Genomic DNA, 21,528 nt, shown 5'->3' on the forward strand with positions numbered 1-21,528 from the left:
GGACAACATTGAGGGGAAAAAAGAATCAGTTATTTGTCTGTCTTCTGCAAGCCCTACCTGTGCCCAAATAAACTTGTCTGTGGCTTTCTTGCTGCACTGCCTTCTGTTGACAAATGTAGCAAAACATTGTCCTGCATGATTAGAACAAGCTCTGATAGAGCTGCTGTGTCTGCTGTATGTTTTAAAATGCCTCTATACATGACATGTAAGGCAGCAGTCTTAATGTACTTCCACGTGTTCACGGAGTACTTTTAAAGTAGATGCTTATTGTAGAAGTGGAACAGGCCTTAGTAGGCCATTGTTACAGCAAATCCCATTCTAGTGCCGGCCACTCATGAGTACTTAATATCGCTTGGGATTATGACCATTTCTAATATACTGCAGAAATCCTTAGTGAAGTAATATTGTGCAGTGTTGTGACTTAGTAGCTGCTAAAGGGAAAGATTAAAGCAGTACAGATTACCCTCATGTTTCCGCTATTACATTTAAGTTTTATTTTGGATGCTTTTTTTTATTTTGTAAAATTATTGCATGCTGTTAATGTTAAGCTGTTTGTTGTATCAGCTGTTAATAAAAATATCTCGTTAGCCCACACTATCTTTAGTTTTTCTATAATTACTGCTGTGTGGGATGTATTACACTTAGTGCAAGAGCAATAGGAGCATGAAACGCAAGGAGGATCTTCAACTGCTTGAAGAACCAAGCCAGATGGTGACAAACATATGAAAGTGAGGTTCATTTCTTGTGTTACACAAGCATCTTAGAAGATCTTCTGGCTACAGTGAGTACCTTAAGCAGCTGTACTGTCACAGGTTATAGGAATTCTTCCTTCCATGATGACATTTATCTCTTAGTGCTGTCAGTTCACTGAAATGCAGGGTCTTTGTGAGTAGAAGTTGTCCCTTATTTCAACCTTGGTAGAGGAATCTTGTATGAATGAGGGGCACTGCAAAATAAAGATTATCATTACTAGGCAGGATAGCTCACCCTGGCAGTATTGCAGAGGCTTTCACGTGCTAACAAACTTCCATCCCTTTGTTTGATTTCAGAGTCTGCTTTCATACCGTGCATCTGTGAGCAAGCCACACATTCAGACCAGTATTCCCAAGTTGTTTTTGAAAAGAAGCACTTATGCCTAATTAATTTCATCTAATTAACAGATGAATGAAATAAAAAAAGTTGAAAAACAAAACTGAGTAACTAGCCCCTTTGGCTTAGAGGGGTAAAACCATGACTATGACTCAGCTGACCTGAGTTTTCCTAGCTGCTCGGGTACCTGCTGGAGTTGGTCTGCGATAAAGAGGAAGGATAAGGCATTTTCTTTTTGGTTGGTGGATGTGTGGACATGCTTCCAATTACATAATTAGTGGTACTGATAACTGCTACATTGATGGGGGCATTTCCATCATAGTGACATCAGCCCAGAATATCAGGGAAGGTAACACTTAAGAGAAAATCACAGGTGACAATGGTATTGCAACTCCGGCTTCTACAGTGCTGTCCTGTCCCCCAGTTCTTGGGGTGGTCATAGTCTGGTAGTTGTATTCTCACCAAGAGAGATGATACCCATCTGATGCAGGACAAGGCTATACCCAAAAATGCAGTGATCCTTGGGAGAGAAGGCTGTATGAAAGCGGGGATCTGAAGTTGGCAGAAGTTGGTTTAAAAAAATATGTATACATTTGGGAAAATGTGTTTGTATTGGTTCTACAATGATACCCTGTCAGCATTTCTGCTAAAATGAGTTGGACACCATCCTTTTGGCAGAAAATGTTGAATAATTAAATATTACATTTGTGTATCCCATAAAGGAATCAGATGTTTGGATTTGTTATGGTGTGGTGAGTTAAGATAAGGGTTCTGGCAAGTGCATATTTACTTGAGTCAGATTAGTTGTGCAATTTATAATACTGTACCTTTCTTTTTTCCCCAAAGATTTCATTTGAGTTCCGTTCTCTCTTGCACTCCCAGCTGGCAACAGTATTCTTTGATGAGGTGGTGAAACAGATGGTAGCAGCATTTGAACGGAGGGCATTTAAACTCTACGGACCAGAAACCCGCATCCCTCGAGAACTCATGTTTCATGAAATTCACCAAACGTGATGACTGCTAGATTAAGAATGTGTAGCAAGTGTTTGTTTTTTTTATTATGCACACAACTTTTAAGGCTGCAAGGAGAAGATATTTGAATATAGGTTGACTGTGATGCAGTCCTGACAGGCAGCTGGTTTTATTGCTATTTATTGTATATCAGTTGTCTGAAAGGATGTGGTATCTAATTTATAAAACAGCCCTTGAACTTGAGTCCTAATAATAGTGCAAATGACTTGCACAGCTGCAGCAGAACCATTTGACTTCAGGTAAATCAACAAACCTAAATTGTTTTAATGAAAAACTTATTTTAATATAAATTTGGGGAAGCACACAATTAAGAAAATGTTATCATGGGAATGGATCATTTTTCATTCACTGAGAAGTGGCATCAAGAAATTGCTTCCAGCTCTGGTATAGTGCAACATTCTTTCAGGAATTGTGATTGTAGTTGGCCACTGACTGATTATGGTAAGGGAAAGTCACTATGATGCTTGTGACGGCCACCACTGAACCAGCTAAGACACGGGCATCTACTCTTTATTGAAAGTATCGTCGTGGAACTCTGTGTGGTTCTAAAGAAAGCAAATCGAATGACTTGTTCAGGATTCCAGAGTGTTTTCTTTTACTTAAATTTTTTTTTTTTTTTTTTCTTCTTCACTTTTACTGTCTTAGATTGTGTTGTGGCTGTTAATCCTTGGTTCTGTACTTCCAGCCTTGGCATAACTAATCATTTGTTTAAACATGAAAGAAATATGTGCATAAGGGCATTTCTGAGCATTGTATTACATTGCAGGAAGAATACTGAGGTTTGAGTAACGACTAACTAGTGAGAACTACTTCTTTTCCATACCAGTCTTTGAAAATGCCCAGAGCTTCCTAATTCTACCTGTTCTGTGCCTGTTGGCATTCAGATAAATGTCTGTGAGATGGGAGTATTGGAACTTTTGGATGGCCTGTTGTTAGTATATGTTCTGTTTTAAGAATGTATCACTTACCACAATCTACAAATTTATTGTATGTTTTTGGCGGAAGCTCACAGACCCACAGTCCTTGCCCATTCCACATTCCCTCTCCCAGCAAGAGTACTAATCGAACTGTCATACAGCAGGTATGTCCTCCAGCAATCACTGAGGCAGAGTTGGTTGTATACAGCTACATTTAAGGGGAAGGTTGCTTTATGGAACACATACTAGAAATAAAAACCCAAACTTTAATTTTCAGTTTCGCTTTGTAACTGTATATCTTGTGTATAATGTCTTTTTCTTCTTCAGATTGGGTTAATTCTACCCCACCTTGCTGTCTTTGTAGCAGTTAAGCTCTTATCTGGATACACAGGGTGGCTTTATTTACTAAAATGATGGCCATTCGAACAGTACTTGCGTGAAGACAGGCAGTCTGATTAATAGACTGCCAACCCAGTTCTGTGACAAAGCATTGTCAGATTGCATGCACTGTGGTGTAATGACAAATGTCATGAATGAACCCCATCTAGCATGGGTTCGTGTAGCAGTGTGATCATTGGAAGAGCCATATGGAAAAAGGATAACGGATGGGAGAATAATACCAGTGCCTATGAAGTAATCCCCAAGGAAGTAGTGCAATTAGGGCTTTACCACATGAGCACTACCTGTCAGTGGCAAACAGCTCGACAGCCTATTGTATGGTCTGCACTTTGGTCATGATAAGCAGTGCTTTGCACTGTAGCCAAGATGCTTGCATGGAAACATGCATCAAAGCTGTGCCATTGTAGGTTCCTGCTTCAGCAGGAGTGCTGTCTTGTTAGAGGATGGGGATATACATTGCTAGAATACCTAGGTTGGCTGGATGGTTGCATCTCTGACATCTGGCTGCCCCCCTTTCCATTCTTGTAAGGTGAGGATGCTGTGCGGTAACTCTCCACTGCAGAGACTCCACTTCCCCCCAACAGACATGGAAGGGTGATGTAGTATATGTAGTATGTTCAGGTAGGTGGGACAAGAGAATGAAAGGGACTCTCTGGCATTGGAGTGCATCTGAGAGGGGTGATTGTTAGTTTAGAAGGGAAAAAAAATCAGTCTACTTTGCTGACCCTGTAGTGATGTTATTTGGCGTTAAATGCCACTTGTTTACCATACCAGAATTATAGGTTCAGAAATGCACTAGCACAGTACTGCAGCTGGCAATGAAAGGTGCTGCTACTACTATGTACTGTATGCTTTTTTGTGTTTATGGTGCTGTTGCTTCCCTGATTCCACTGTTAAAAGGGCTTTGCCTAGTGAGTAGTTTTTACCCAGTAAAAAAAAAAAAATAATCAGAAAAAATTATGCAACTCTCCTGCATTAACTCTTTTTAGATATCAGTAATGTGGCATGCATTTATCACTCGAGAGTTGTGTGTAAGCATGAAATATTTCTTCATGCCATTTCTGTTCATGCTCACCAGTGTTCAAGGAACAATAGATCGGAAGTTATTGCGACACGGAGAAGGCAAGCTGCCACAGTCAGTGAAAATCAGCAGCTTTTTAAGAATCCAAGTAGGTTGTATACCACTAGAGTTTAACTCATATTGAAATAGTCTTGGTGGTAAGGATGATTTGGTTGGTATAAGAAGAAATCCAAAAGGTTTTGATTGACCCAGATGCTGTCTAGTTTGAGGAGTGTAAACACTGGAAATGGTTATTGTCAGTTTGGTACCATCTGACTGAGTTGTTGTCAGTTTTTTCATGTAAATATTAAAAACAATACCTCAACCTTTTTAAGCCTTGTGTTTTGTGTTATTTTCTATTTTTTTATCATTGTTGCTCTATGATCTTCCAGAAGCAAAATATATAATTGACAATGATTTTACAGGTGTCCTGTTGCATGCATTTAAAATCTGTATGGCTGAGATATGGCCGCGGTGGTACAGCGGTAGCATTGTCGCATTACAGCAAGAGGTTCTCCTGTTTGATTCATGGCTGGAGTGCCTTCTGTGTGGAGTCTGCATGTCCTCCCCATGGTTGAGTGGCCTCCAAAAGACATGCGTGAATGGGCATGCCTTCGCTGAAGGTTGGCTGGCAACTTGGCACCGTAAAAAAATCTACTGCCAATCATTAGCGGACCGGAGTTCCACTGTGGCGACCCCTAACAGGGAAAAGCCAAAAAGACAAACAACATGGCTGAGATATGGCCATTGTCATAAGTGGAAACAGCTGCGCTAGTTACAAATTTGTCTGTGTTGCAAGAATGGGTTAGTAAGGTGGAGAGGTTTGCAGACTGCTGTTCAGATTTGGGTTTGAGAAAGTGTTCAGCTGAAGAGAACCATTTTACTAGGATGGCTGGATCAAAAGGCTCCAGTATATGGCAGGTCTAAAAGAACCAGTTCAATCTCTTCCCACGTATGGCTGCAACCTGCTACAAAATGCCCAATGTCTCTATTACAAAAGATTAATCACAACTTTTCCTTTTAATGAAACTCAAGAGTGCAGATGAGAAGTTAAAAGCCCAATAATGAAATATGAAGCTCAATGTAAAAATGTCATTTTTTGTTACTAAAAAAAGTATGATGAGAACAGAAATCCCACTGCTAGCAATTTGTGTGTGTGTTCTACATACTGTTTATCCTCTGAAGATCTTAAGTGAACATGTAGTTTCAATTTACCATGCTACCTCAGTCACTGATTGGGTCTTCCTTTTCCAGAAGCTGCCTACTAAAAGACAAGAAAGCATGCTCCTGACATTAGATTTTATTTTTATTGCAATGATTTTGGTGAAATACTAATGCCGCACTACGGAACAGCTTTATGCTGGCCAGCTCCGGTTAATGTTAAAGGATCCTATAGTTTGAAATAGCACAAGTGTCTTTCCTTATGTCCTTTTGCTGCAGTTGGTAGCACATAAGTTGATGCCACTGACCACTTATGTTTAGGAGCATGCTTCAGCTGTTTTTGGGTTTTGCTGGTGGGAAAATATCAAATAGCCACTGGCCTTTTTTTCCTAAGGCTTGGTGTAAGAAAACTGGAGCATTGTCACTTTAGAAAAGACTGAGACATGGTCACTGCTCTATAGTGAAGGTCTCCGACAGTATTATTAGAAAGTACAGGTGAGATCATAACTTTCATAAGTCACTGCATTCTGTGTTCCATCTTGGGAGGAAAAGTTGAGCTGGATCTGATTCGATGATTGCACCCCCCACCCCCCACAAAAAAAAGTAAAGAAGTAATTTTCCAGTTACTATTTAATTGATGGGGAAAAGTGGTCTGACTAGACCAGAAGACAGCCTAGAAGGTATGGACAATGCACCATTTTGTAAGGTTAGTAAATGCCTGTTCTCCCTTTGTATCTCAATCAAGAACAAGAAATAGCTGGGTAAGCACCATGCCACTAGTTAATTTTTTATAAATAGATAATGCCATTGCAAAAGAATCACCACCCTGCTGCATTTTTGTCTTTTGGAACCTGTCAGGAAATGGGATTTTAAACATAAAGATACTAGTAAAACAAAAGTACATTGCAAGTCTACCAAAGTATTATTTTTCTCTTTCTTAACTGATTTTCAGTTTTCTCACCTGTGTTGTTTGTCCCAGACACATTTGAAGCCTTCTGTAACCCATAGGATCTACCATGCTAAATACCCACACCTTAGGCTTTACTTTTCTAAAGAACTGCAAGACTGGTTAGTCCCATAGTAGATTTCAGGCTGCCAGTTCAGTTGTCTGGGTTATGTTTGAAGAAAGTTTATTTATTGATTGATTGACATTTGTTTACCAGAAAAGTCTGACTATATAGGTGCCTATTTTCAGCGGAGACCCAGAGAGTAAAGCTCCAAACTATTACAAAAATATTTGAAGACCAGTAATTTTAGTCTTCAAAAATAATACAAAAACATCTACAGTTTAAATAATTGTATCAAATTAAACATAATATGAAAACATTGGTTAAGAATAGATGCAACTTGCATGACAATTATTTAATATGTAAAGACATTTTAGCCAATGTATAGAGAAATCAAAGGTAAGTTAGTAATACAAACGGGAATTGCAATTTAAAATGAGAGAAAAATAAGAGTTATGTCACATTTAGAGAGAGTCAGAGAGAAATTGATTTAAGTAAGTGAAGAAGAGAGAGTAAGGAGGTTTAAGTTGTGAATAGGTTCTTGTTCATATTTAGTGATATAGTTTATCCTAGGCTTGAGCAAGAACAGAGCCAAATTTTGTCTAGGAAGTCTTTCAGAATGGTTTTAAAGGAGTAGAGGGGAGGATATTGACCTGATGAATACAGGTAAGGCATTTCAGGTCTTGGCAACATATGAGTGCAGACTGTAAGCAGTAGATTTGCAGACAAAGAGGAGTTTTTGGTCACTGGATCATAATGGCTAATTGGGAAGATATTTGTGAATGGTATTCAGTGCTGGACAAGCAGATGGATGCTGGATAATTTTACAGGTAGTAAGACACTGTGTATATGTTTGTTAATGGGGAAGTTCTAACCAGTTTAGGATTTTTTAGTGCTATACAGTGGTAGATCTAAAAGGGGTATTTGTTGCAAATGTAACCTCTTTATTATAGCATTGATAAGTTTTGACTTTTGTGATGCCTAGAGGTTAGTAAGGATGGGAGTGCTATAAAGTGGCTAGGGGAGGTGGTAAGTAGTGGCAAGTATAGATGATGTTTGTGTTTCACTGTTGCAGTCCTGACTGTTGGGATTTCCTGCCGTGAAAGCCCTCTGCTGGCCTGACTACCAGAAAAAACTGATGTGAGAGTCTTCAATCTCGCCGTTTGTTCTTACACACTGGCTCGGAGCCGATCCTCGGCTCCGAGTCGGCCGCATAGCAAAGCTCTGCATCTTAGAGAAGCTCGAGACCAGGCTATATCCCGCAATCCTCCCTGCCATTACTCAGCTCTAGTTTGCCGCTGCAACGGATCACATCGACGAGAGCTCGGACCAAAGAGAATTTTGTTATATTCAGATAAGATTCTTATCTTTCTAGTTTAAAAAAAGTTCTTATAGTTTTTGAAGTTAGTTTTTGATTAGTACTAGTGTGTGTGTGTGTGTGTGTGTGTGTGTGTGTGTGTGTGTGTTGTTGTAATTAATCCTGTCACTTTTTCATAGGTCCCCTTTTGTGGCCTACCTCTTCTTACCCACTTATAGCAATACTTATATATACATATATAACTAATTTCTTATAGTTATTCTTATTATAGCTAGTGTTTTAAAATCTTTCATAGTAGAGTGTCTTACTACCGGTTATGTCAGAAAAAGCCAAATCTGGTTTTAAAAGATGTCAGTGTGGGCAGAAAATGTCCTGCGTCTACTGTCTTGGCCCTCTCCACCTGCAAGAGGATTGCTCTATATGCCATTCCTTCAGCGGGAGGGTCATGACAGATAGACGCAGGAAACTTATAGATAGGGGACTACTTAAGCCTGCCTTCCAGGAGGCTTTGGACAAGTCGGACCAGGCTTCTAAGTCCTCGAAGGGGTCGAAGATGTCGGAGCCCATGTCATCAGCTCCGAGTTCATCTTCGAAAGTTCGTTCGCCGGTTCCACAGACTTTGGGACCGAGCGTTGAACGTTTGTCTTTCACTGAGCCCCAGGTCTTGGAACCGGTGTCGGAGCTACCGCCACCTTCCATTCTTCGGTCGGTGCCATCTTTGGCCCCTTCGACTCGATCTTCCAGACCATTATCCGATACAGATGTGGATCGTGTCATGCAGAAACTTATGGAGAACACTGCCTTTTCCAAGTTGATTGCAGTTTCCTCCCAATTGGTGTCGAAACTAGAAGGCCTCCCTTTATCTCCAACAGGTCCTCCTTCCAGACCCATCCAGTCTTCGGAGCTGGGAGAGGATGAGCTGATGATAGTGGAGCCCTCGGTGCCGAAACCGTCCATTGCACAATCGACACCATTGACTTCGACTCCTTCGGAACCTGTAGGTGAGTCGCGGAGTCGACGATCTCTCCTCTGTTTCGGGACTGAGAGTCGTACCAACCTTTCGGTGCTGACTCCTTCTCGAGGCCTCGGCGCAGATTGGCTCGGCTCTGTCCTCGGGGTCGAGGCCCACAGCCCCCGTGTCTGGGATCCTTCCATGTTCTTTGGAATTGGAGGAGTCCTCGGCCCGGGGTTCAGGGGTTTTTGACCTTATGAGGAAGGTTTTGTCTGCACAGACAACCACTTCATCGGAGGCGTCTTCTCTCTCCCCTAAGGGGCCGCTCTCTGTTTCTGCCCCCACGACCCATCCAAAGCGTAGAGCACCATTGCCTCAGCCACCCCCAGAGGTGCCCCGTGTTCCTCGGAGGCCTCACTGGAAGCCCCCTCCGATGAGGTTCCGAGGAAAAGACTGTGCAAGAGGAGGCACTTGGATTCCCCGCAGGAATCTCTAACATCTGACACTGACTTGGATGAGGCAGAGGGGTCCCCAAAATCCCCCTCTGAGGATGTCTCATTTGCGGACATCTTGGAGATCTTAAAACGGAGGGGTGATTGGCAGTCCCTAGCCACCACTGAGGACGAGTCGGTGTTGCTGAAGGCTTTTGGTGCTCAACCTTCTACCTCCTGGGTTACTCCGCCCTTCGATGAATTAATGGATTTAATTGCTCGAAGGGCGTGGGAGACACAGGACACAGTGGAACCGGTCCCTCGAAAACCAAGAAAATTTATCACCGCCCCCCAGGACAAGGTTGATCTCACCAAGGGAGTCCCGGTCGATGCTATGGTGGTGGCTGCAGCCACTAAAAAGGAGATGCCTGAGTCTTCCTCTTCTGTTCATCCTCCTAATAAGGATTCTAGGACTATGGACAGATATGGGAAGCGCGTTTTTAGTTCAGCGACTTTTTCCATGCATTTGCTAAACTATTTGACACATTTTACACGTCTGCAGAGGGATCTCATCAAGGAGCTGGGAGATACCCTCCAGGGTAACACAGATGCTGCTGTTTCAGATAAGGTAACAGCACAGCTTAACACCCTTACCTCCATAGTGAACTCATCCATGAGGCTCATCTCGTATGCGGCTGAAGGATCGAGTAGAGCTGCAGCTTCAGCGATTGCTCTACGAAGACACTCCTGGATGCGGCTGTGCTCATTTGCGGAAGCCCTCAAGTCTTCCTTCGCCAACGCCCCCTTTGATGGTGCCACTCTCTTTGGGCCCAAAGTGAAGGAGACACTAACTCTGTGTGAGCAAGAAGGAAAGACTCTGTCTGCTGTTGGAGTCCGTTTTTCCGCTCCAACTAGACCGTACCCCAAAGGGCAGTGAGGCGGAAAAATGTGGTTCCGTAAAACTCAGGGATCTTTCCAGGCCACACAGAGTGACCCCCCAGAGGCAGAGGGGGGGGCAGAAATGGAAGACGTAGCCCCGGTGGCAGAGGGGATCCGCAGAACCAAGGCGACAGGGATCCTGTCCCTGGTAAGCCTTTCCAGCACTCCTGAACGGGGGCCCGACTGTCCTGCTCTGGAGGCAGTCGGGTCGCTGGCTTTATACCCACAGGCCTGGCTAACTCTCACCTCGGACTCTTGGGTAAAAAGCATTGTAACCAGAGGATACAAAATCCCCTTCATGTCAACTCCACACCAACAAAGAAGGTTTCCAGATGTGCCACCCCATCTGTGAGGCCCAGTAGCAATAGAAATTTCAAAGCTGCTCGAAAAAAGAGTCATCCAGCCAGTCCCGGCGGACCAAAAAGGATCCGGAACTTACTCAAGGTTCTTTTTATTTCCAAAAAAGACAGGGGACTGGAGACCGATTTTGGATCTCAGCAATCTCAATACCTTCGTGAAGAAGGAAAAGTTCCGGATGGTCACGCTTCAATCGATCCTTCCATTTTTACAGGAGGACGACTGGATGTGCTCGATAGATCTCAAGGACGCGTACTACCACATCAAAATGGCCAGACTGTCCAGAGATCACCTGCGCTTCCGGCTGGGAGCCAGTCGCTTTCAATTTCGAGCCCTGCCCTTTGGGCTCACCTCAGCCCCCAGGGTATTCACCAAATGCATGGCAGTGGTAGCGTCTCACTTGAGACTTCTAGGATTCCGGGTGTTTCCCTATCTGGACGACTGGCTCCTCACCGCCACCACCGAGCGTCGCCTCATACAAGCCAGAGACTACACAGTCAACCTTTGTTCCCACCTAGGGATTTCCATAAACTTCGAAAAATCTGCCTTACTGCCCTCACAGCATATTTCGTTCATTGGAGCAGACCTAGATACACGTTCAACACTGGTAAAGCTCCCTCCAATAAAGGCTTCATCCCTCAAGGAACAGGTTCTTCTACTGCAATGCAGGAAAGCCCCAGCCAAACTAGTCTTGAAGGTTTTGGGACTCATGGCAGCGTCCCTGATTGCAGTCCCTATGGGGAGATTGCACATGAGGCTCCTCCAATGGCTGCTGTTCACGCAGTGGTCGTTCCAGCAGTTACCCCTAGCGCACGAGATTCTGATAACAGATTCTTGCAAACGAGACCTCTCATGGTGGGTGTACAGTCAAGATCTCACTATGGGTCGTCCATTTGTTCTACCCAATCCGACGGCCACGATAACCACAGATGCTTCTCTGATAGGGTGGGGGGGACTATTTCAGGGAAGAACAGTCCAAGGGGAATGGTCCAACATGAAGTACAACCTGCACATAAATGTTCTGGAAATGAGGGCGGTGTTCCTGGCGTTGCAACACTTTCAAACCCTCCTACCTCTAGGAACAGTAGCAGTTCAGACAGACAACGTCTGTAGTCTGGTACATAAACAAACGGGGGAACCAGATCTTACCCATTATGCAGAGAGGCCATGAGAATTTGGCAATGGGCAGAAGTCCACGGGTCGCTTTCTGATAGCAACGCACATCCCGGGGTCATCCAACGTCATTGCAGACAGGTTGAGCAGAGCCATCCTGTTACCTCACGAGTGGTCCCTCAAGCTACAGGTGGCGGAAAGAATTTTCTGCAGATGGGGCCAGCCTTGCTGCGATCTATTTGCTTCCCCGATGAATACCAAATGCAGAAGCTATTTTGCCCTTCTAGGATGTCCCCAGGGGCGCACTGATACCCGATTGGCCCCCGGGTCTCCTATATGCATTTCCACCTACCCCCTTGATTCCCAAATTTCTTCAGAAAGCCAGGAACCTGGAAAGGACAATTGTACTCATAGCCCCATTCTGGCCTCGACAGATATGGTTCCCCTTTCTTCGAGCCCATCAAACAGAGGAACCGTGGATCCTGGACCCAGTACCAGATCTACTGACCCATTCGTCGGGAGTTCCTCACCTGTCTCTTCTATCCTTCAAACTAGCAGACTTCCCTGCCTAGCCAGGTCTGATCTACTTTCTCTGGCAGTTCAACGCATTCTGGTTGCCTCTCATAAGGCTTCCACTACAAAACTCTACAGGAGTAAATGGAAATGCTTTGTATTCTGGGTATCTAGCCAACACTTGGACCCCCCTAGTAGCTCCTTTACATAAAGTTCTAGAATTTCTATACATCCTTTTTCACAAAGGAGCCTCTACTTCTACACTAAGAGTACAGTTGGCGGCCATATCCAACTACCATGTTGGTGAGGGTGGTTCTCCTATTATGTCCCACAGGCTTTGTAAGGCTTTTATGAAAGGATCCTTCCATCTTCGACCGCCCGTCAGAGACCCTTTATTCCCATGGAATTTAAATTTTTTATTGTCGCAACTAATGTTGCCACCCTTTGAACCAGCCTCTTCTTGCCTCCTGAAGTTCTTGTCGTGGAAGACTCTTTTTCTTGTAGCTGTTACTTCAGCTCGAAGAGTTTCAGAGCTGCAAGCACTATCAGTCAAACCGCCTTACTTAATTTTCCACCCAGATAGAGTCTCCTTGCGAACAAATCCGTCTTTCCTTCCTAAGGTATGTTCTGTCATGAATATTAACCAGTCCATAGAACTCCCTGCCTTTTTCAAAAACCATACCAGCAAGTTGGAGTATATGCTGCACAAGTTAGATGTCCACAGACAACTAAGATTTTATTTGGACAGGACTAAAGATTACAAGAAAACAGATCAGCTTTTTGTCGCGTTTGCAGACAACAAAAAGGGCATGGCAGTTACAAAATGTACACTTTCTAAATGGCTTACTGATTGTATAGCCTTTGTATATTCTAAGTCGAATCAGGCCTTGCCTACCAAACCTAAGGGCCATTCTACCAGATCCGTTTCCACTTCCTTGGCTCATGCAGCTCGTCTGCCTTTGGACACAATTTGTGCAGCAGCCACGTGGTCTAAACCACATACTTTCATCGCTCATTATAGGGTTGACAAAGCCTCCAAAGACAGGACATCTTTTGGTTCCACTGTGCTTAGGAATGTTCTTCCATGAGTCACTTGGGGTGACGCCGCTAGGGACGCTACCCGTGTGTAAGAACAAACGGCGAGATTGAACACTCTCACATAAAGAAGTTATGTTCTTACCATAACATTCCATGTGGAGTGTTCATCTCGACTTTGTTCTTACATTCCCTCCCTCATGTGTTTGGAAGAATGAGTAGGACTGGAGTCTGGTCGACATGCCTTAACCCCTTCCAGGTATATTGTTTCTTACCTCATGGGGTACATTTCACTACCCTTAGTTAATTTGTTCAGTGAGATAGTGTCTCTGATTTTTGTGGCTGTGTGTAGCCTTAGCACCTGAGGTTTATGGTTGGTCTGGTTTGCTTGCAAACTAGATCCGAGTAATGGCAGGGAGGATTGTGGGATATAGCCTGGTCTCGAGCTTCTCTAAGATGCAGAGCTTTGCTATGCGGCTGACTCGGAGCCGAGGATCGGCTCCGAACCCATGTGTAAGAACAAAGGCGAGATGAACACTCCACATGGAACGTTATGGTAAGAACATAACTTCTTTTTTTTGCCTCCAGGCTGGTGGACGCCCTTACTGACATCAGTACACTCCGGTATAATGGGAGCCAGCCTACATCATCACTTAAGTTGTTTCTTGCCACCAGAGCCTGATGTAGTATTCAAGTACATTGGTTGGTCCACACCAGAAAATGTGCTAAAAAAATGAAAGAATATAAGGTGAAGGACCAGATGAGAAGATAAGAAATGTGGAAAAAAACAAATATAGTTGCAAGTATAGAAAACTTCTGGAAGAGCCTAATGTTGATCAAGAATGAATGCAGGAATGGTTAAGGAGAGATGAATTTACATCAAGAAATGAAAGGTTAATATTGGCAGCCCGAGATAGTGGGCTACGTACACGCTGGTTTACCAAGTCCATTGAACATATGGGAGAAACAAGACATATGTAGGTTTTGTGGAATCAAATTGGAAACTGTCACACACCTTATTGCTGGTTGCGACTTTCTAATGACAGAGGGACTGTATACTGAAAGGCATAATAATGTGGCGAGATTGTGCAAACATTATGGTATCGAAGAGGCTGAAAAACACTGGAAACATGAACCACAGAGAGTCATAGAAAATGATGAAGTTTACACCACATGGGATCACCCAATACTAACAGTCCAAAAGATAGATGCTAGAAAACCGGATATAGTGGTCCAAGAAAAGAAGACAAAAGTAGCATTGATCACTGAAATCGCCACACCTACTAACTACAGTGTCTTGCGTACAGAGAGAGACAAAGTCATAAAATACCTCTATATCTGCAGGCAGAAACGAGAGCCATGTGGAAGAAAGATACCCAGACAGTTCCAATAGTAGTAGGAGCAACTGGTCTTATAAAAAAGAATTTACAATCTTATTTAGATATGTTGCCAATTCATGTAACACCATATGAATTGCAGGAGTCATTACTGGGCACATTGCGGGTGCTGCAAAGAGCACTTTTGGCTAACATCAAAGAGTGAAACAATACTAATTTCATGAACTTTAATCGTACTTTGACTTAGCATGGGGTCGTTCCCGTCATGGTATTAGAAACCAAAAAGACTTGGAGAAATTATAAAGAGAGAAGTTGTGTCGGAAAGATAAGTACCCATTGGGGAACTCTCTTCTTTTTCACTTAATTCATGTCAGATAAAGTAAATAATTGCCTCCGCTGTGGTAAACAAATCCCACACAGAGACTTCCATACTATTTGTGTTATTTGCCTAGGCCCAGACCATGACATCCCTAAGTGTCGTTTTTGTGCAAGGTTTAAATCTAGAATGATTAGGCATAGGGCCATATTCTTAGCTCATTTTCTGAGACAAGAATCAGTTGAGCCACAACTGATGGCATATGCAGGTCATCCCGATCTTGAGGTGGACAAATGCAAAAAAAGAGAAGAAACTTAAGCTGAAGTTGTTAGACGACAATCACTCCCCACCTGCCTCTCCTGCTAAACTGATTATTGTTGAAGAAGGTGAGGTGCCTTTGCAGCCCCCTTTGACATCTGAAACATTGACCCAGGCCTCTGTTGAGACCCATTTGGCGTCAGACATGGCTTCAGTTCCTTCAACTTCCACTGTTCATGTCTTCAGTTCATCGGTTGGGTCCGAGGTCACTCAGCAGGCCACAGCTTCTGGGGAGAGCTTGTTAACTTGCTACATATCGAGACCAAGGCCCATGCAGGTGTATTTTCACAGAGAGTCAGGCGCTAAAACATCAGACACACCTAGGCCTAAGGCCAAACCCACCCCAAAGAAAGGCAGTATGGCAGAGTCTACGGGCTCCCAGTGACAGGGATCCCAACAGGATTTGATGAAGCTGCCTGAGGACTTAATTAGCTTAGTAAGGACTAGGCAGACAACAGGTGACGCTACCCCAGGGAAAAGGGATGCCTATACTGATCTTGACCCTGAAGCCTTCCTATCTGATGAGGATTCAGACTTGGAGGACTCTGGCTCAGAGGAAGGACCCTCTTACACTTCCTTTGAAGAATCAGACTCTGAGGAGAACCTTCCCTTGGCTTCACCTCCAGAGAATCAAACTTCTGAGGAGACTCTTCATGCTATGAAACAGGATTTTCAGTGGGAAGCACAAAATTACCCCCCAGGAGTTAGGGAGTATGTTCTTCGTCTTTCACTGTTGCAGTCATCACACTTAGGTTATCCTGCCAGGGGTAGTCCTTAGTCGGCCCAAATACCAGAGGCTTAGTATTTCTGCATTGGTTGCTGTCACTTCAGGACTGACGTCAGGTTGTCAGTGGTATAAAAACAGGCAGCCAATGTCATTACATCAGTCTTTCTTGCCGAGGAGCCCGAAGCAGAAGCAGTTTGCACGAGTGCCAGCCGGCCGCTACCCGAGTTTTTATTTCCGAAATTGAAGTTGAAGTCTTCTAAAGCGAAGTACCCCATTGGGGATCCTTTTTTCTTGCTCTAACAGATAGCAGAAAAAGTTAACAATTGTGTCGCCTGTGAAAAGCAAATACCACACCGAGATTTCCATTCTTACTGCGTCACCTGTTTAGGCCCAGATCACGACGTACCTCTCTGCCGGTTTTGTGCTTTGTTCAACACCCAAACTATTTGTTGTCGGGCCCTTATTGTAGCTAAATATTTTCATTCTCTATCTCCATATTCCGAAGTGGCTTCGGTAAGCCACCCGACTACCAATTTTCTGAAAAAATGTATGGATAAAGACAGAGATGGACTGCACAGGTCCAAAACTGCTGATGACGCTTCCGTTAAGCTAGTCGTCAGTTCGTCTGTACTCATTGTGGCACTTTTGCAGCCCCTGATGTCCACTTTGATGGATTCGCAGGCCGCTACTGAGACTCATTCGGAGTCCGGTATGCCGCGAGACACTTTGACTACAGAACCTGCGGATGTCTGTACCTTGGATGGGTCTGGAACCACTGTGCAGGCACCGGCTTCTGAGGAAGTTCATAGCACTACCGATATTTGACACAAACCGACGACTTTTTTCACGTCTTCAGTTCTTTCTAAAACTACCGAGTTTCTAAGGCCAAGAGTATGAGCTATGCCTAAAAAAATGATGACCCTAACTCAAGCACCTGCTTCCTTGCCACAATCACAGATGCTTAAAATGGTGGAAGACCTTATCATGCTGATTAGGGGAAGCCAGCCTTCCCCTGCTAAAAGATAGAGACTTGTCCCCAGCAGCTTTGTCTGACCAAGAGTCTGACTCTGAGGTTTCTGATTATGAAGACATGCCCCTATCTGCCTATGAGGATTCAGATGCAGAAGAATCCATTCCTTCTGCCTCTCATCCAGAGGATTTTTCCTTTGGTGAAACCCTACATACTTTGAGAGAGCATTTCCATTGGGAATGCCAGGATTATCCTAAGTCCAAAAAGAGACTCAGGGAATTTTTAGATATACCACAGCACAGATACTTAGCTATCCCTCCTGTTCTGGATGTTGTGGATGATGTCTTTATGGAATCCAGTCCAACTCCTGATACTTTACCCCTGCTCCTAGGAAACCTAACAGGTACTACGGAGTCCCTGACTTGCACAAATTTCTTTTCAAAAATCCTACTGCTGACCCAGAGGTCATTTCCCAAGGACCTAAAGGAATAAAAGCAACTACAGCTAAGTATTCCACTCCCTCGGACAGGGATTCCTGAGCTTTAGACAGATTAGGTAAAGTATACACCTCTGCAACTCTTGCCATTAAAACATTAAATTGTCAGTTCCACATGCTGAAATACCAGCAACATACTATGGAACTTATTGAGCAACAAATTATCTACCTTCCCTGACTGTGCAGAAAATAAAGAATTACAGGAGCTTATGCATTCTGCAAGCCAAGTCAGCCAGCATACACTGCAATGTGGGTTTGATGCCCTAGATGCATCTTGCAGTCACAGGTTCTGTACTTAGAAGGCATAAGGAGCAGACCTTGCCAGGCCATGTCAAATCAAAATTATTGGACGCACCTCTGAACAAGGGCAATCTGGCACCAAAGCAGAAGAGGTTTTAAAAAAGATGGAAGAAAAAGCTAAGTCTATGCAGTCAAAGATTTTTTGCAAGTGTGGCCTCCAAGATTCAGTAGGCATTGCCCCTCAAAACATTGGTCCTTTCCGGCCCCTCAAGGACACCTCAAACTAGACCTAGGGGAAACAGACCCCCCCCCCAGACTACAGTCTCAGGGTATGCAGAGATCTAAGCAATGGAGTACCTCCACCTCTAAAACAGGGAGTGCTAAGCCACCCTCTTATGAAAAGAATTCACAATGACTTCTCAACTCCTCCCCCCACCTCTGCCCAATTGCTTGTGCCCATAGGAGGAGAACTTGCCCACCATGCAAAAAACTGGACCCCCATCACCAATGATCAATGAGTCCTCAACTTAGTAGCTCAGGGGTACAAATGTTTCCACACACTGCCAACCCCAAAAGGGTTCCCAGGCCTTCCTCAAATCCAGTGGGCTGAGGCACAAAACCAAGTTCAGTCCCTGCTCTCCATAAAGGCAATTCACCCTTTTCCTGCAGAACAGATAGGCCAAGGTTTTTCTTCCAGACTTTTCCTGGTACCCAGAAAAGAGAGCACCTTAGATCTATCCATTCTAAACACCTTCCTGGTGGTACCAAAGTTCAAAATGCTCATCCAACAGCAGCTTCTCCCTATGCTGTCCAAAGATGCCTCGTTAGCCACACCTAAAGGAGGCCTATCTGCACATCCCAATCAGGGACTCCTGCAGGAAATATCTACATTTCAGGGCGGGACCTATGCATTATCAGTTCTCTGCACTTCCCTTTGGCTTATCCACTGCTCCTAGAGTTTTCACAAAATGCCTGGCTCCAGCCACTGCCTACTGCAGACAGAGAATTATTCAGATTTACCCCTATTTGGACGATTGTCTGATTCAGGCAGATAGGAAAAGCTGCTGCAGCACCTGACATTTGTAAAGGACCTTCTAACCTCTCTGGGGTACACTGTCAATGAAAAGAAATCCAAACTAGTCCCCAGTCAAAAAATTGTATTCCTAGGAGCAAGCTTGGACACAGCATCCCAGATGGCATTCCTTACTCCAGAAAAACAAGCCTGTCTGACAGGCTACTTTTCTCAAATGGCCACAAGAACCCAGTTTATCCCCAAGGAAAATCCTGCAAGCTCTAGGGTTCATGGCCTCCTGCATTCTACTAATTCCATATGCCAGACTGCCTGTGAGGAAACTTCAATAATACTTAAAATGTCTTTGGTGTAAACATTCTCAGGACCTGGAAACTATCATACCTATGATACCTTGTCTAAGGAAAGAGTTCCTTTGTTGGGCAGCAGCATGCAACCACAACAAGGGGCTTCCCTTTACACAATCCCATGCCGCCCAGACCCCAACCACAGACGCATCAGACTATGCCTGGGGTGCACATCTGGACGGCAGGTGCATTCAGGGCCACTGGAGTCCAAATCAAATTCATCTGCACATCAACCAAAACAAGATGCTAGCTGTTCAGCACGCTCTGACAGCTTTCAGATTCCTACTCTCTCCAAGGCCTCTACTAATCAAAACCGACAACACCACAATGATGTGGTACATCAACAAGCAGGGAGGATCCCACTCTGCAGGCTAGTCATGACCCTTTGGAACACTGCCTCAGCCATGCATATTCACCGGCAAGCTCAATTCCTGCCAGGCATCCACAACTCTCTGTCAGACTACTTAAACAGAAATCTCCTAGACCCACATGAGTGGCAATTAAACCACAACACCTTCAGCCTTGTGACCCAGAAATGGGGTACTCCAAAGGTATACCTATTTGCCTCCCTCTACAACCACAGCTCAGTAAATTCTGCACCAGGGAACCTCACAGCAAGGCCTGGAAAGTGGATGCCTTAGCCTTCCAGTGGGCAAACCTCTCAATCTATGCATTTCCCCCTCTACCTCTTCTTACAAGAGTATTACCCAAGATAAGGGAGGAAAGATCAAGGGCAATCCTGATTGACCTAGACTGGCCATGCCAACACTGGTGCCCACTACTGTGCAATCTGTCACTGTTGCCTCCATGGCACCTCACACAGATCCCAACTCTCCTGACTCAGCAGGAGGGGCAATTCTTGCTTCCGCAGTTGCAGACCCTGAACCTTGCAGCCGGGCTTATTCCTCGACTTCTCCTCCAGTGGCCAGCCTAAGCAAGCAGGTACTGCATGTTATACGTGAAGCCAGATGACCCAATACTAGAAAATCCTATGCCTACAAGTGGAAAATGTATTGTTCCTGGATCTAGACTAAATGAGCAGATCCAGCACAGCCCTCCTTACCTCTCATCCTGGATTATCTAGCAGACCTACTCCACAGGGGCCTGCCCTTCTCTTCCATTAAGATCCATGCCTCTGCCATCTCTGCTCATTACAGCACTGAGCCACCTCTCTTCTCACACCCGGTCATCACACAGTTCCTGAGAAGGGCTAACAACTTAAGGCCACCAAGAAGAGCCCTTACCCCTGCTTGGGAGCTTGGGACCTTCATTTTGTGTTGGAAAAGCTGACGCTACCCCCATTTGAGCCTGCAGCGTCAGCAGAGTTAAAATTCCTCTCTTGGAAAACAGCCTTGCTTCTGGCCATCACTTCGGCTAGAAGTGTGTCTGAGCTACAAGCACTTATGGCTGTGGAACCCTTCATCATTTTTCATGCTGACAGGGTCTCCCTCAGGACTAACCCAACTTTCATGCTTGGTGTCCAGTGTGGCATTCAACAAATCTATCCATTTTCCCACCTTTTTCCCTAATCCTCAAAATAAGGGCGAAAGGATCCTGCACTCTTTAGATGTGCATAGACAGCTCAGATTCTACCTAGATAGGACTAAGCCCTTTAGGAAATCCGACCTGTTACTAGTCAGCTTTGCACCAGGGGCAGAGGGTAAGGCCATTTCAAAACAAACCATCTCCAAATGGATAGCACACTGTATCCATTTCTGTTACAAACACCATGGGAAACCACCCTTAAGGGGGTTGGAACACATTCCACTAGGGCAACTTCAACCTCTACAGCCTTTCTCAGAGGAGTCCCTATCAGGGACATTCTGGAAGATGCAACGTGGAGTTCTGTTCATACCTTCACCAGGCATTACCACCTGCCTATCTTTTCCAATTCCAGAGCAGGCTTTGCAACTGCAGTCCTGCAGGGCATACTAGCCAGCCCTAACTTTTCTCTACTTCCTCCACCCAATCTTCAGCTTTGGGAATCAACCCAAGTGTGATAACTGCAACAGTGAACAAAGAACATAGTACAGTTGTGTGCACTTACTATAATTGTAGATGTTCGAGTGTATTCACTGTTGCAGTCCTGGTTTCCCACCCTTCAGCCCCCTTGTCTCTCTTCCTCGCTCCTTACAGGGCTATTGGTATTTACTTTTTAATGGTGGTGTTTTTCCATCATAAATTAGCTCCCTAATTGGGGGCTCCTGACATTTGGGGCAAGAAAAACTGATGTAATGGCATCGGCTGCCTGTTTTTATACCGACGACATGACGTCAGTCCTGAAGTGATGGCACCCGATGCAGAAATACTAAGCCTCTGGTATTCGGGCCGACTGAGAGCTACCCCTGGCAGGATAACCCAAGTGTGATGACTGCAACAGTGAATGCACTCTAACATCTACATTTATAGTAAGTGTACACAACT

At 44.4% G+C, this 21,528-nt stretch overlaps 1 protein-coding gene across 1 annotated transcript in view; it reads left to right on the forward strand.

The window, feature by feature from the left end:
- LOC122810614 (coenzyme Q-binding protein COQ10 homolog A, mitochondrial-like) overlaps positions 1–4,831 on the forward strand; it is a 241,387-nt gene extending 236,556 nt beyond the window's left edge. The window contains exon 5 of the mRNA XM_044082190.1: positions 1,936–4,831. Coding sequence (XP_043938125.1) covers positions 1,936–2,103 — 168 coding nt within the window. The 3' untranslated portion in view covers positions 2,104–4,831. The remainder of the gene's footprint in view (positions 1–1,935) is intronic.
- Positions 4,832–21,528: the final 16,697 nt, after the last annotated feature.

Source organism: Protopterus annectens, chromosome 9.part0 (assembly GCF_019279795.1).
Source record: "Protopterus annectens isolate FY-2018-M chromosome 9.part0, PAN1.0, whole genome shotgun sequence".
Classification (NCBI taxonomy): domain Eukaryota; kingdom Metazoa; phylum Chordata; order Ceratodontiformes; family Protopteridae; genus Protopterus; species Protopterus annectens.